Source organism: Macadamia integrifolia, unplaced genomic scaffold (genome assembly GCF_013358625.1).
Source record: "Macadamia integrifolia cultivar HAES 741 unplaced genomic scaffold, SCU_Mint_v3 scaffold2725, whole genome shotgun sequence".
Lineage (NCBI taxonomy): Eukaryota > Viridiplantae > Streptophyta > Magnoliopsida > Proteales > Proteaceae > Macadamia > Macadamia integrifolia.
The window spans coordinates 1-16,939 of NW_024868915.1; the positions used below are offsets into that span (position 1 = coordinate 1).

The following is a 16,939-nucleotide window of genomic DNA, read 5'->3' on the forward strand; positions in this document are numbered from 1 at the left end:
AAAAAAAAAAAAAAAGTACATTTTCTGTACAATTGTACCCCTAAAATAATATTTGTAACCAATACAGATTGGTCAGGTTTTGATATCAGTCCTGGATGATATCGACGATATTGACCGATACAGCCGATCCGATACCAATACTTAGAACCATGATTCCCACTCTCCAATCTTCAATGTGGGACAAGAAACAGAGAGAGAGAGAGAGAGAGAGAAAGTTTCCCACATGCCACATGGGGGTGTTGTCTTCGTTAGCATCCTTCTCTTTAGCTCTCTCCTCTCCTTGGATCAGGCTCCTCTCCAATGCCCCTCCAACTATCATCAAAGGGCTGCAAAGGCTTGGTTACACATTTCAACACTTGCCAACACCTGGGGATATGTGTCTAAGCCATGCCAACCTTTAGATGGATCATTGGAGGATCGTTGGTGTTAGAGAGGATCCCAATCCCCTCCCCCTCCCCCAAAAAATATGAAATCCCCCCCCCAAAATGAAATGACCTCTCTCTTCCTTTATTGATTGAATTGATAGGGAACACTTATTGGATCTTGCCTGCTCGTGTAGCCTCCTCTATTAAACAAGAAGCATTTTCCTCCTTCCAAAAGGGGGAAAAAAAACTCTATAGAGGTGAAGGGCTAAGAGAATGCACTATTTTTTTTTTTATCTTATATCATAAATTTAAGAAGAGAGAAAAACTATAAATAAGAGGGAGAGATGATAGTCTTTTAAACGTCGATTATCGTTGAGTTAGTTAGTTGGAAAAAGGCCAAAGTTCATAGTTAGAAAATTCAGATTTAAGAATTATTCGGGCGGAGAATTATTTGAAATAATTCAATTGGTTAATAGAAGGATTCAGTCAAAAAATGGTCAAAAAAGCGGACAAAATAAAAATCGGATTCGAATTTGGAAATTATTCGATTACAAAAATAAAAGTCGGGCAAAAAATTGGATATTATTTTTATAATTTATTGTATCTGTTTTATTCATTAAGTAATTAACTTGATATGTACACCTAGAAAGAGTAAATTACTATACAATACAGTAAAAAACTAAGAAAAAATTATCTTTTCTATGGAATAAATTGTGGCAGAAGAAAGCAAACATTCAAGGGCACTATGTAAACTATGTAAACATATGGAGTCAAGAATACTTTTTTTACCGGAAAAAAAGTTTTCAAGTATACCTAATTTCTACTCATGAAATAGATTAGGCCCCAAAACAATAAAAGCAAGATTACAACCACAATAAAACAAATAAATAAATTGACAACCAAAAATTTTCACTGTCCTTTGTTTTTGAGTTCACATGACCCATATTGCACAAAGAAGCACTAATTTTTCACAATTAAAGCAACAACATGAGAGAAGATCATCTGATACCTGAATCTAGTGTTAGGGTTTCACGATGTGAGAAGGCCTAGACCGAAGATGAAGAGCAAGAAACCCTAAGTGATCGGAAAATAGAGAACTTCAGAATTTCATATCCAAAGCTTGAACAAAACGCTCAGAGGAAAAAAAAAAAAAAAAAAAAAAGGGTTAAGAAGAACACATAACTGTGTAACTGTGCTCGTGACTTCTGTGCGATGTGGCTGCAACCAACGAAGAAGAGTCAAGAGACTCAAGACTAAGTGATCGGAGTATCACAGAAGGGATAAGAGAGAAAAGTGATTAAGCATGAGCTCCAGAACTCACATTGTCATGGCTTCGGCCGAGCCACCTCTAAAGAAATGGAAATTTACTAATCTATCTTGGAAACTCCAATTATCCATCAGAGCTTCATATCTCCCCTGTCTCAGGATGAACTGATGAAGTTATGAGAAAGAGACGAAACAAAGAGGAAATTCTTACAATTATTACAGAAGAATTAGCTCGAAAAAGAAGATGGGAAAACAGAGGCGGAAATTTGGGGGAGAACGGAGAAGAAGATGAGAAAAGTTAAAAAGAAAAAAAAAAAAAAAAAAAAAAAAAAAAAAAAAAAAAAACCCCATTTAGGCATTGTTGGCAAACCAGGTTTTGATTAGGAAAATTAGGCCGAGTTGGTTAAAAGATTAAAAACCTGGTCAAGAGTCATAGAGACTTGTCCTGTATTAAAAAATGACAAGACTGAGACCAAATCATATCGAGTCATTCAAGACTCGTTTATTTTTCCTGAGTCACAACAAATTGACCAATTCTTGTCAAAAGTTTAAATCAGGATTTCTGAATAGTTTTGAATTAAAATATATTATAATGATGTTAAATGTTCAATGATCGAAGTCTTTTGTATTGAAACTATTGAGTATATACATTTAAATTTTAATTAAAAAAACATGATTCATGACCTTGACATCTCAAAGTCAGGTCTTATTACTTTCATCTAAGAGACAATAAATGATGAGCTTCATAAAAAAATTTGAAAAACAAACACTTTTATTCTATCTTGTCTCATTTACTTAATTTATTAATTATTTATTTAGACTGCTTGAGAAAGACTAGTATGAAAATAAGAGGGGAAATTTGACATGACTCGCTCCAACTCACTAGGATTTAAAGAGGCCGAGTCGAGTCACAAAACTTGGTTTTCCAACAATGCATTTAGGTGGTGGGTTTCTTATATGACGTGGCTTTTTTATTATTATTATTTTTTAAGTGTGTTTAGGTGCATCGAATAATTCTGTTTAATTCGATTTGGCCCGGTTTATTCGTGTTTTAAAATCAAATTAGAAAAAGCGCGAATTTTACTAATTTTTATTTTTTATTCGGATTCGGTCAGAATTTTTTATTTAATTCGGAAAAATTCTGCTCATCCGAATATTCACGAATTGTGAAACCCTACCAGCCATTTTGTTAGTAAGTAGTGTCCACATTTACTTTCTTAGTATTATAGTAAGTTTCTTTAATTAGTTTCATGCATCTCTTTTATTGCATTGCATGTAGGGTATTTAAATCTTTTGGCCGTTCAACCCTAATTTAATTTTCATAACTTCTTAAAATTTGTATATTATGACATGTTATCATAGTTTAGACCTAAGATAGGTAGTATCACGCATTGCCATATTTGTTTCACATGTATTATTTTAAATTGCATTTCATAAATAGTTTAATCAATGCTTTTAACTTATAGAAGATTATTCTTTAAAAGGTAATGTGATCCCTATGCTCAAACACCCGGTCACAGGGAGGGGGGGGGGCATGAAATGACCGCCCTTCCCTTAAGCAATATGGGGTTATGTAAATCCTTGTGTACTGTACATACATTTCACACATTGCAATGTAAGCTTTTAATTCCGAATAAATCTTACTATCAATTTGAATTTTCTGTTATTCTTTATTATTGTGCATACTTGTTTGGAATAAAAAATGTTTATAAATGTTATTAGGCAATAAAGTTTGGACTTCAAAATTGACCATGGGATCAATAAAGAGTTAATTATTCTATACGGGTTAACATCATCACATGATGATTTGTTTTGAGAATGATAACTCATTGTGATACATGGAAGGAAAAAAAATTAAATATTGAGAACTTGGATCGGCATGATTCATTGAGTTATAATTTTTATCTAGAACGTAAATTACTCCATAGGGGTTAAATTAAGTATGCCATACATCAAGTTTAGATTTTAATATAAGTTAAGTGAGAGAATATAAGCTAAGGTCTTAGGCACCGTTTGATAACGTTTCTGCTGTTTTTAGACGGCTTTACAAGTTTCTGCAAACAAAAATGGATTTTTTGGTGTTTGATAAATTTGTTTCTCAAAACGTTTTTTACAGACATAATGCTACTAAAAACCCTAATAGTATCATCAAATGCCCAAAAGGGAGAGATGATTCAGTTACCTATTTTTAGGTTTAAATAGTTGAGAGATTTATTGGGCACAACAACTTTTTTTTTTATTCTCAAACTTGTTTATAAAAACGACGAAACAAGTCGGACTTGTTTTATCACATTTGTTTCTAGAATTATAAATAGGCATAAATTTTGATTTATGTTTATAGAAACAGGTGAAACGGAACAACTTTATCAAAGGCTTTTTAGGTTGTTTCTCATTTTCTGAGAATAAGAAAACACAAGAATGGTAGAATCGGAGAAACAACCTAAAAAACACTTGATAAAGTTGTTTTATTTCACCCGTTTTTAGAAACATTAATCAAACCGACTATAACGAAACAAGTCGGACTTGTTTCGTCGTTTCTAGAAATAAGTTTGAAAGAAAAAAAAAAATTGTTGTGCCTGATAAATCTCTCAACTATTTAAACCTAAAAAGAGGCAATCGAACCCTTTCTCCCTTTTGGGTGATGAAACTATTGGGGTTTTTAGTGGCATTATGTCTGTAAAAAAAAATTTTGAGAAACAGGTTTATCAAACACAAAAAAAAATCAATTTTTGTTTTAAAAAACATGAAAAACCATTTTTTTTATTTTTAAACACAACAATGGCAAAAATATTTATCAAACGGTGCCTTAGTTTCCGCATTAGCATAACTTTTTATAAAGCAAATGGTGGTGCTGTGATAATTCCCAGAGCCACCTTGATAAGAGGAGTTACAGTGGAGTCTATCCGATAGTGTGACTCTTGCTTGAGACAAATGGGAGGGTTGAAATGTCTTTGAAGAGCAGGCTTTGTTATGCAAACGTTCAAAGACGCATTGTCTAGTAAAGATAACTCAGACAAGTATACAAGTTTATAGTCAACACAAGAATCAAAGCTACTAATTGGCAGTAATGATAAGATATTACAGTTCAAGAGGAAGTAGGCCATCCATTTATTTTATAAAAATGGTCATTAGCTAGGTTCTCCCCTTCTTAATCGTAGGGTATTAGTGTACCTTTTTTTTGTTGGGTAAAGGGTATTAGTACATCTGATATATATAAATATAAAAGGTGAGTATTTTATCCTCTAAAAATTAATATATTGAATGAATTGATCATAAATTACAAGAATTTATTAATTCTTTTCCTAGGGAAGGTTCACACAGGAAAGAACATTCTTCGAAGGATCTATTAGGATGTGTTTGATTATATAATTCGTTGGAATTTTATTTCGTATTTAGCAATGAGCTCATAGAGAGTGTTTCTATTGAATTGTATTTATTTTTAAGATTTTTCAGGAAACTATTTGGTTAACCATCTCGATTTTTGTGATTCTTTTGAATTACCACTTAACATGGACTGTTTATATGAGGGTTAGCATTATGTTTGTCAAATATGAGTTTTGTTATTTACCTTATTTCTCAGATTAGCCACATTTAGCTTCAGAAGGTGTTTCAAATGAATTAGTATTTCTAAGTAAACCAACTCAAAAAACAACCAAACAATTAAAAAAAAAAAAAAAAAAGAGAATCGTGGTTCACTAGAAAGACTTTCTAACGAATTATGTAACTAACACATCCTAAGGAAACCCACCCTTCTTGAAATTGCCTTTTTCGGGTATTATTTAAAGTCTTCATTCATATTTTTCTTTCAATGGATCACATTAGAATGAGTAAGTCTTGCATCTTAGTGTTCATATAGTTTCTAGGGTTTATGCATATTCAAATTAATGTTTTTAATCTTAATTTGGATTTCTTAAATATATATTTTGTGGTTAGAATCCTATTCTAATATTTGTTTGAAGGCATGCAAGGGGGCAAGTACATGCATGGAGGCAAGTACTTTGTTCCATAGTTGATTTTTAATGATGATTGTGCTTCTAAAATTATAGTTTATGAGTATGTGTAACTATGCCTAGATACAAGTGGGCACGAAAAGATTGTACTTCCCCACCACCTCATACACTAAATAGGCCTTAGTGCAGCCTCCTATTGGTCTATGCAATAACATCATGGCAACCCAAGCGGGTTATGTTTTTTTGTGACCCCTGCACATGCGTGGGGATCAATAGGAACACATATAGAAGCTTCAACAATGGCGAGAATTTTGTTTTTCAGAGGGAACCCCCGATCATTTTACCCCCTCCTATGTCTGTGTTTAAGGGTCACACTTCCTTCTAAGTTTTTTTTTACCAAAAAATATATATCAATCAAGCAAGAAGCTCGAGGATTCAAATCCTCTCCAGCTATTGGGATACCTAGCATGACATTTGATGGTAGGAAACACAACCTAATATATAAACGTACATCCTTAAGTCATTCTCATCCATTTGATGCATGCCAGGCACCTTAATGACAGAAAAAGATCTGAGTCTGAAGATCGATCTACCTCGATCATGTTTTCAAGTGTCGATCTGGTATTGGCCATATTGAATCGGTATCAGTTGAGACCGACCCCCTATCCCTGATCGATCGGAATCGGTTATCCAAATCAGCTCAAGGGTAAAATAGTAAAAATAGTAATTTTTTATAATTAAAAAAAAAGGGGCAAAATTGACGAATATCTATCGATCCGATCCGATCCGATCCGACTCGAATCAGCATCGATGTCGATCTCTCGGTACCGTATTGGGGTCGATACCGTCCCTTAAATCCTTGACCCCGATGGAATGAAATGCTTGACACCCTTTTAACTCGCAAGCTGACGTGGACCGACTTATAACATTTTTTAGATTTAAATTTCTGGTTCTTGGACCCTAGTTTTAAGGGATAATTATTTTTTCTGAAAGATTTTTCTTACACGCATTAATAAAGTTTAATTGTAAGCACGGAAAAGGAAGTGACTGGTAGTCGTACCTATGGGCAGTGGTAGTCGCCAATGGAAGGGTTAAAAGAGACAGGCGGTGGCCGGATGAGGATGAGGATGAGGATGAGGATGAGGAAGGAAGGTGTGGATGAGACAGCGGTGGATTCGATGAAATAGTATAATTCTCGACGGAAAAATAATCAATTACATTGGAAAACTGATACATTTTCCTAAAAAAAAAAAAATAGTTTATTTTCTTCTCAATTATTACAGCGAAAATATAGGCTCTCCGACACGTGTGCGAAATCTAGTAGTTTTGCTGAAATTTAGAAGACCGAGGTACTCGAATATTATCAGCTGGCATCGCGTGATTCACCGACCCTAATGCTTCTGGCCTTCTCTCCTCTCTTTCTTTTACTCCGGCGGCGGTCCTTCGATGTTCTCTGGCCCCTGAACTCTCCTTACAGAGAGGCCTCAAATCCCCAACCCATGAACTTTGATAACTACTAAATCTCTTCTTCAAACGGGTACGGTTGCAGTGAGTGATCTTCTCTGGCTTCCGGCCATTGAGGCTCTGTTTCTCTGGAATCAATGGTTGCTATAACGGTGAAACTCTGAGGAAATAAGGGAATCTGATTCCGAGCTTTTTCAATGGTGGGTTACCAGAGAGGTAAGGCTTTTGTGATTTTTCTTTTTATATTATGTTTAGATCTTCCTTCAGGTTTTAGGGTTTTAGCAGATTCTAACGCCTTGCCAACTGAACAAGAATATGAATATGAAATTAGAGAACCTAAACATGAAAAACAGATGGGTAGTTCAAGTCTGTTGGATAGGCAAGAAAACCAGTTGGAAATGCTTGAAAACCTAGTGAAAACCCTTAGTGAAGCTGTGGCTAGGCTGGAATCAAGGTTACCTGATTGTCGGAAGGTTGGCTCTGTTGAGAATGAGAGGCATAGGATCGAGGAATCGAGATTTGATATTGAGGACAAGAATCCAGAGGTGAAGAAGATTGTGGAGGGGAATTACGGGGAAGTTGATGATAAGGGTTTTGTTGGTAAAGCTGGAGAGGTAGAAAGGAGGAGTGGGGTTTCAGTGACGAAGTATTATCCGTCATGGTCGGACAGGTTTCAGTTCTTGTCTGCCGTGAAGCTCGAATATGAAGCTACAGCCATTAATGTTTTGCCGGAGTTTGATGGGTTCAGCAACAAGTACGTTGCAATTGGAGATGAAAGGGGGAGGGTATTTATTTTCGTTCCAAGTGGAGATGTGTTGGTTGAGTTTGACACGTTGTCGGATTCCCCCATTACTTCTATGCTTTCCTACCTTTCTCTCCAAAAGAATGAGTCTGTTTTGGTAACTGGGCACAAGAATGGGGTGATTCTAGCCCATCGGATTTGGGAGGCTTCCAATGGAGAGGAGTGGCATTCACTTTCCATGGCAAATCTCCGGGCATTTGAATCTGTAAGAAACGAAGAAGAGGGTTTGCGGATTACAATCTTGGAAGTGCATCAAGTTGGAAGGATGAGATATATTCTGTCTTCTGATTTTAGTGGGAAGATTGTAGTTTTCCGGGAAAATGGAACAGTTTTTGGTTCAGTCAAATCAGCAAGCCCGCCATTGGTGTTCTTGAAGCAAAGGCTTCTGTTTTTAACTGAGACTGGTGCAGGATCACTTGATCTGAGGAGCATGAAAATTAAGGAATCTGAGTGTGAAGGAATGAATGGTTCACTTGCAAGAAATTACGTCTTCGATGCGTTGGAGCGTTCAAAAGCTTATGGCTTGACGTCAAAAGGTGATCTGATTCATGTGGTGCTGTTGGGAGATATGGTTAACTTGAAATGCAGGGTGAGATCTAAGAGAAAAATTGAGATGGATTGGCCTCTTGCGGTACAGGCGATTAAAGGATACTTGCTTGTTGTCAGTCGAGAGAAGGTTTTTGTGTACAATGTTTCCTCTCAGCATTACATTAGGGCTGGTGGGCCTCGGCCTGTTTTCTTTGCGAGTCTTGATGAGATTAGATCTTCGTTTTTGAGTTTGGACATGATGAATGATGACTCTATGATTAGAAAGATGGTGCCTTTAATTGCTAGCGACCATGAAAAACTTGTTGTTCTTGGCCTTGGAAGTGGTTATGTGGGTGTGTACCGCTCTAACCTCCCGCTTTTTAAAGCTGAATTCAATACAATGCTCTGGACCAGCCCTGTTCTACTGTTCATTCTTTTCCTGTTTGGGGCATGGCACTTATTTGGGAAGAAGAAAGAATCACTTACCTCATGGGGTCCAGATGATCCTTTTGCCACCACATCAACGGTTTCAGCTGGAGCTTCATTGGGTGCTGGCTTGGAAGACAGAACATTTGCAGATTCTTCTTCAAGGACCAATGATATCATGGAATTGAGAGGGGGTGGTCTGAGAGGTCCATCAAGAAGGTATGAGTCTCCTTCTCCATATCCTGGTAGTGCACCGGTACCCTATAGGCAAAGTACTGCTGATCCCAACTATAAAGCAGGTTCCTCCGATCCGAGTTTTAGAACTGCTGGAGAACTGAAATACAGGGGGCCAAATCTAGAAACTACCGGCTTCCCAAAACGAAGAGACGTTCTATTTTCAAACACCCAAGTTGTGGAGGATAGCATCAATTGATGCAATGAGTTATTTTTTATGGAGTTTTTCCTGTAAAAGTTAAGAGTTCCCAGTTTTTGATTTCCAGCCTCTTCAGCTTCCACATTTCAGGTTACCTAATCTTGCTATTGTTGTGACTTTCAATTATATAAGGAAACATACTCACATAAACTTGGACTATCTCATCTTAACGTCCAGTTATGTTTGCTTTTCTTCTCATTGAGAGATTAGTCTGTTGACTAGTTGCATAAGTGGACGCTATGGGCGAGCCTTGTAAGAATGATGATGTTTGATGCTTGTAAATGAGTTTCCATGTAGACTGAGCAAATCTCGACTGATTACAAAGTCAAAATTCAGCTATCATGTATTGCTGAATACCCTGAGAACGTAGGAAAAACCTATTTTTAAAATTGATGTTATTTATGTTGCATAGAAGAAAGTTTACAGTTCATTTGACTTTTTCTATAGCACATAATTGAAATTTGCACAGCATCAGCATTTGCATCAGTTTCTACAATTTTTTTTTGTCGAGTGGACACATAAGACTGTTAAAGTGCTATACAAAAAATGTTCATGATGCTCTCTGAATGGCTCTTGCACTGTGTGTGTGTGGCTGGAAGAAATTATTGGTTCACTTTTTTCATTTTTGGTGTAGATAAGTAACACTATTTTTAATTCCCCCCCCCCCCCCCCCCCCCCCCCCCCCCCCCCTCTTTCCTTTACTCCAAGTAAATAGAAATGTATTAGCTGTATATGTTAGCAAAATATTTCTTTTTTGTTAAGGTCTTTTAAAATGGAAATTTTAGTGTGGATCACAATTTTGTGATGATGAGTGCTGTAGTCTTTTTTCCTTTTTGGGGGGAAGAGAAGCAAATGAAACACTTCCATAAAAATTCTTGTAGAGTTGAATTAGTAGCTTCATCCAATCTCCAAAAAACTCGTAAATGTTTCAAAATTTTTGATAATATTGATTAATACAGAAGAAAAGTGTTCCCTATTGATCAAAGATGCACTTATGGGATAGGGATAAGAGGAAGAGGAAAAAGAAAAAATCTGAGATTTCACACACATTACAGGGGAACAATTGTTTTAACTGCAAATTCTCCCTAGGAAGAATTTTAAGAACAATTGTCTTACCTTTTCTTTGTATTGGTAGTAAGATATTTTCCAGCAAAACGTTGGCAACACCTGACCCTCAAGTGAGGGGTAAGTTGAGGTGCCTTGAGGTACTAGAGTTGAACCAATGACCTAGCTAGGACACTTGAGACTAATGGAAGGATATCAACCAATTGCACTGGCAGTTGTTTTCACCAAATAGAACTTTGAGTTGAGTTTAGGAGGCAGTGATTTGGTGATGATAATGGACCTGGAAAGGAGAGTCCCACAAAAGGTTGATCGCCTAGGTGTGGCCTATGTATGGGTGGCCAGCCATATCCCATCTAAATGTTAGCCTTCATTCATTGAATTTCAGCCTTAATACCAACGATCGGTCTTCCAAGTTCATGTCTATGTCCATATACAAGTCCTAGTTGAGTGGCAAATCTGTGTAATATTATTATCTTGTGCGATGATTGGAGCTTTTATGTTAGAAATAAGCGTATCTGGTTAGCCCATGTAATTTGTCAAGGTTGCATTATGATGTGATAAATTCACCCGATATAACATTTGTGAAGGTAACTTGTAAAATTTTATGTTTAAATTCAATCAAATACCTTCCCATGTATGAATATTATGCATTAACTTATTTTCAACCGTGCATAAATCCACATGTGATACTCCTCTCTTCTTCTTTTTTTCTTAAATTATTTTGCCAGTTGGACCCATGTTGCTCTCTAGAGGGGTCATTGCATCTCACCACCGGAAGATATAGGTGCTGGAGAGGATCTGAATTTATTCTTTTCGGATCATGATTAGAAACTTTCTCCTTTTTTAAGCTTAAAATCCAAGTTTAGGGAGAGGTCCTCTGTTCCAATCTCTTCCCCCCATCTCCCTGACACCCCTGGCCAGCCTTGCTTGAGTTGGGATGCTAACCCCCAGTGGCCTATGGACTCATATCCGGCTTTTCTCCAATGCACCTAATGCCTCAATGCGCATTAAACAGCTGGTCAGGAGGATCAGGATCGGGGATAAGATCTAAAAAAAAAAAAAAAAAAAAAAATTGCCCATACCATCATCATAAGCATTAGACGGGTTGGGGATAGGATCTAAAAAAATAAAAAAATTGCCCATACCATCATCATAAAAATAAAAAAATTTTCCATACCATCTGTACTACATAAGCTCCATTTGGTTGCATGGGATGTGGATAAACCGAAGGGATGGTAAAGAAAGGGAAATATTTACATTTTCTAGAGAAATATTAGGATTTATTTTGCAATCAAAGGGGATTTTTTCTGTAAAATATATTTATATTCTTAAAAAAATATTTGTATTTTTCTTACAATCAAATGGAGCCTAGGTATGTCAATTTCAAGCCGGACCTTCCACTGAGATGTTGGGGTACTATGTCTTGTATTTTGTCGCAGTTTATTTCAAAGAGTATTGATGTAAGCCCCAAATAATGACGGTCATGTTTTTCGGTATGCAGGCCGTGGAGATTGCTAGGGGTAGGAGGGAAATTTTTATTTGGGATTCATTTTATAGAGGGTAATGTTGTACTTCTGGTATTAAGTTTTTTTGCCATATATTTGTAGCAAGGTTCTCTTTCAATCTGGGAGATGTGTAAGGACTAGTGTTGTAACCCTATATTCTCCATTGCTAGTAAAACAAGATTTCATCTCACTGAGGATGTGGGTAATTTTACTGAACCTTGTAAGTTTGTGTACATTATTTGTTTTTGTTTTTCCATTACTCATCTGCATCATTATAGCATTAGGATTCTACATGAGAATCATGGACTGAGTTTCGATTTGGATATTTCCCAGTCAAGTTCAAACCCGATTTTTACTTAGTTCTATGGCTAATCTCCCCTTCCCTTCTTTTTATTTTTTTATTTTTGTATTTTTTTGAATGAAATTTTATTGCAGAAAGAGAAGAAGAAATTGGGACTAGTAGTCCAGATCATATGCATTGTTGGTGTACGATGTCTTGTATTCTGTTACATTTTAATCCAAGGAGTACTAGTGCAGGCGCCTTGACAGAATAGAATGGCGGTCCCGCTTACCGTTAAGCGGGTTGTGGAGGTTGCAAGGGGGGTAGCAGGCCCCATGCATAGCAAGGGTGTGTGGGGGGGGGGTGCAGCCCCTCGCTCAAAAACTTTTTTTTTTAGGGCAGTTTTGTACTTTTCGGTATTAAGATTTTTTGCTATATATTTGTAACGAAGTTTACTTTCTCTCCAAGAAATTTTGAGAGGTGTGAGGACGAGCATTGTAATCCTATTCTCCATTGATAGTGAAGCAAAATCTGATCTCACAGAGGACGTAGGCAATTTTGTCGAATCTTGTAAACCTATGTGCATTGTTTGTTCTTGTTTTTCCATTATCTTTTGCATCGTTTTTTAGGGTTGCATTTCTACAATGCATCTCTCCCCTTCCCCTCCTTTTATTTTTTTGAATGAAATTTTATTAAAGGAAGAGAAGAAGAAATTGGGACTAATTCAGATCATATGCATCGCTCTATTGTTAAGAGCCAATAACAACAATACTTGAAAAACCTTAAAAGACCAAAACATTAAAGACTAATGACACCCATCCTACTGTTCTTAGAATCTCATGAGAGATAAGAATTATTTATTTAAATGTTGTTATCAGTGTCTTTCTGTGTCTATCTTTTTCCTCTTCTCTTTTAAATGACATATCTATCTTTACTGAAGGAGGAAAGAGATAGACATAAAGAGACGCACCCCAAATTTGAGATGTGCATGGAGCAATGCTATAGGGCTCTAAACTTGTCACATAGATGATGGCTCAGAAACAACTACACATATATTCAGTGTTGCCAACTTAGCGACCTAATCTGTCGAAGATCAATGCCATGAAGAGTAATTAATAAATCACACCACACCAATGCTTTGTCAGCTCTAGGGTTTTAGAAGTGTTTCCCTAATTCATAGTAGGGCATAGACCTGGTGGTGAATCAAGAACCGAATAGGATTGGCCGAATGTTCTTGATGAGATCAGTATCGGCCTTGATTGATCTTGATCCTGATCTTTGGTCGATATAGTATCGATAGATCGGTACTAACGAAGGATGGTATTTCTGGTTGATCCAGGTCGATTCAAATGGCTATATCTTTATTTATTTTTTGAGAGAGGGTTCCCTAAAAGGCAAGCTGGCCCCTAAGCCAGTGTAGGGACCAATGGAAGAGTCCCCGAAAGTATCAACATGGGTGAAATTTCTCTTTTCATGAGGGGTAAAATTATTGCCTTCCATGTCTGGGCGTAGGAATCTTGATGCCTTTTAGGCTACTTTTCCCTTTGTGCTAAAAAAAAAAAAATCTCATTCTTATTCACACTCTTAAGAATATGAAAGCATGGATGTGAGAATTCAAAAAATAATAATGGATGCCAACTAGGTAACTACATGTATAGAGCAAAAAGAAGCCTCAAACTGGATTGTAATGATCCCCTCACCATGAGGCAATTCAAAGGAATAATTTGGATTTAATTAAAACAAATCCCCTCAACAACAACAAATCCCTCAAGTACTACATACTATTAATAATGTCATGACAACTCATGCATGCACAAACAAAACTGAAATTATTAATGAAGTTAACAAAAACTCTTGCAGCTATATAACAGGGTAGTTAAGTACATAACTGAAATTAATGAAGTTAAAAATTAACCAACTCATGCATGTTCTTGAATTTCTAGAAACGGTATTGATCGATGAACTTGCAGAAGCTGGTTCAATTCTTTGGACCTCTCCTTCTCCTTCTCATCCTATCATCTCCTTGGATATAGTCCTGAGGCTCCTCAATAATTTCAATGATTTCCCTAATGCCCTCAATACCTGTTTCTGCTAGCTGCAGTGACCTATACATGGGTGGTGGTGGCGACCGTGGCTGCCTTCTGTTTTCCAGTTCCAGGTAGACTTCAATCGATCCTTGGAAGCAACACTCAGTTCCATCAAACTTCACTAGATCGATAAATCCTCGGACTCTTTTTTTCAAGGTTTTTGATAAGGGGATCTGAGCTCTACCCACGACAACCTGGCCTGTCGAAGTTCCAATTTCACCTTGGAAACCAACCCTTACAACTTCCAGCTTTAAGGATGCAATAGAGATGGGTTCATCAACTAGAATGTCATAGCTCAAGTCCCATGAAGGATTTGGAGCGGCAACCTTAAGAGGAGTCTCTATAATATTTTCCGGTGAAATCCAGGCAACCACATAGTAAATCTGGTAAGGTATCCAGTTATATGCAGCAACTGATGAGGAACTGGTGGTGGTGGTATTGTTGATGATCTTGGCCTCGTTGATGGTAAGGTTCAAAACAAACTCATAGCAGCCTTCTTCGGATTCATCTGTTATATCTATCATCTCCATCTTGTCTGATACAAAACAAGAAAAAAAGAGAATGGCCTTCAGCTTTAAAGCAGAACAATTATGAAGCTAATTTGATTCTATATATCGAAACATGGAACCGCCTAGTGGTGGTGCCTGGTGGTGGGCGTGGGTGAGATCGGTGCTAAGAAAGAGAGAGAGAGAGAGAGAGGTTGTAACTTAGTAGGTTTTGTGAGTAAAATTTTGTAGTTTCCTTTTTGATCTCTCTTTGGGTTAGAGCAGAACAATTATGAAGCTAATTTGATTCTATATATCGAAACAATGGAACCGCCCAGTGGTGGTGCCTGGTGGTGGGCGTGGGTGAGATCTGTGCTAAGAAAGAGAGAGAGAGAGAGAGAGAGATTGTAACTTAGTAGGTTTTGTGAGTAAAATTTTGTAGTTTCCTTTTTGATCTCTCTTTGGGTTAGAGTTTCTAACAAAAAATCTACCAAAAAAAGAATTTCTAAAAAATAGGAGTTCCTTGCTCTCTTGTTTTTTGGGAAAAGACTGTGGAGTCCGGATCAGAACTGACTGTCTTGGCCTCTTGGTTGGTTGTTTTAAGACTCACACTTTAAAGATGAAACAGAAAACGGAGAGATCAGAGGGGGAGAGGTGTTGTCCGAGTGGATTAGCAAGAGGTGAGGTCTCCTGAGATGGTTGATCTCGGCTATACCAATAAGTGCAAAATTGATCGATCCAGATTGTTCCGGATTAATACCGATACCAATAGCAAGAAGTTGCAGTCCTTACTCCTTAGTCCCTACTCCCTTGTTGGTCCTACAGTTAAAATTGGAGGAGGATAAGAAAGAGAGAGAGAGAGAGAGAGTTAGAGAAGGAGTGGAGAAAATGGAGAAAAAGTTTGGGAAAATTACTTGATTATCCACTTATGGGTTTTCCTTTACAAAATTACCTACCAAAAGTTTCAGTTAACAAAAATACCCAAAATTAGGTTTTTCTCTACAAAATTACCCACTTAAAGTTTAAGTTAACAAAAATACTCAAAATTGAGTTTGGGTTTACAAAATTACCCACACAAAGTTTCAGTAATAAAAAAATACATGATTATATGTGAAAGATGAAGACTCACTATTTTGAGTAATTTTGTAAATCCAAACTTGATTTTGGGTATTTTTGTAAACTAAAACTTTGGGTGAGTAATTTTGTAAACCTAAACCCAATTTTGGGTATTTTTATTAATCAAAACTTTTTGTGGGTAATTTTATAAAGGAAAATCCAAAAGAGGATAATCATGTAATTTTTCCAAAAAGGTTTTGAGAAATCAAAAGTGAGAACCACCCTAGATTGAATTCCTTCGTAAAGCATCTGACCCGTGTCTAATAGTTCGAAATGCTCACACACGGAACCCAAGGTGATCAAGAGAGAAGGATGCATTGAAGGAAACGAGTGAAGAAAAAAAAAATAATAATAATAATCCAGAAGAAGCCAGGTGGAGCTCTCAACGGCTAGGGAAAAAGCAGAATTTAAGGAGGCCTGCAAGTTATGAGAAAATCCAGAACTAGAAGTTGGCTCCTCCACGGTTTAAGGAGAAAGAATTGCAAGTGCTCTGGAAGTTTGAGGGAAAAGGTTGGACAAACCCTAAGGTGATTAGCACAGTTGGCTTAGGGGGATAAGGTACTCCGCCTCAAGAAGCAAGATCCGTGATCAAACCTTCGCAAACTATGACAGCTTCTCTTGCCAATCCTCCATTGATGAACTAGTATCATTAAAATACAGGTCCTGAAAAGATCCAAATTCTAGTGCCATGTTCTGTGAATGAGAACATTGTTTCGGTAAAACATTCAACTTAAGAATGAAATCCCAAATCCACATTTCATCAAACAATTTATGGTCATCACCAAAGAAGCTGCTATAACACAAGTATAAGCGGAGTTTGTTATCTCACATTTCCAAATTTCCACATTTCTTGATTGAGAAGCAGAATTTGTTATCTAACATTCATGGTGAAATTAACCTGAAAATTTTACCATTTTTTCCCGAAGAAGTTAAAGGATTTTCGTTGTCAAGCCACAACTTCCTCCATTTTTTCTGAAGAAGCGGAAGCTACATCTGGGTTTTTGGCTATGTAATGATCAGAGTGAAGAAGAACGAGTACTTGTTACAGAGTTTCTAAAATACTGACAAGAAATCAAGAAAGAACTAGCCTGTCTTCGTTCCTCTTTCCTTCCATCCCTCTGAGATGTTGGGGTTATTCCTCGCTGCATTCGTGGGGTTGAATTGGAT

The 16,939-nt window shown here is 36.9% G+C and overlaps 2 protein-coding genes across 2 annotated transcripts; one reads left to right on the top strand and one right to left on the bottom strand.

Annotated features, from left to right (window-relative positions):
- Window positions 1-6,921: 6,921 nt before the first annotated feature.
- On the top strand, window positions 6,922-9,584 carry LOC122067129 (uncharacterized membrane protein At1g75140-like). Its single transcript, XM_042630975.1, has one exon. It carries the CDS (start codon window positions 7,243-7,245, stop codon window positions 9,232-9,234), a length of 1,992 nt encoding a protein of 663 aa, XP_042486909.1. The 5' UTR covers window positions 6,922-7,242; the 3' UTR covers window positions 9,235-9,584.
- Window positions 9,585-13,847: 4,263 nt separating this feature from the next.
- LOC122067128 lies at window positions 13,848-16,939 on the bottom strand. Its single transcript, XM_042630974.1, has 2 exons — window positions 16,684-16,939; window positions 13,848-14,706 (listed from the first exon to the last, which is right to left on the bottom strand). Exon 2 carries the CDS (start codon window positions 14,699-14,701, stop codon window positions 14,063-14,065), a length of 639 nt encoding a protein of 212 aa, XP_042486908.1. The 5' UTR covers window positions 14,702-14,706; window positions 16,684-16,939; the 3' UTR covers window positions 13,848-14,062.

Coding starts and splice junctions, on each gene's coding strand:
- LOC122067129 (XM_042630975.1), top strand. CDS start 7,243: ATGGTGGGTTACCAGAGAGGTAAGGCTTTTGTGATTTTTCTTTTTATA.
- LOC122067128 (XM_042630974.1), bottom strand. CDS start 14,701: ATGGAGATGATAGATATAACAGATGAATCCGAAGAAGGCTGCTATGAG.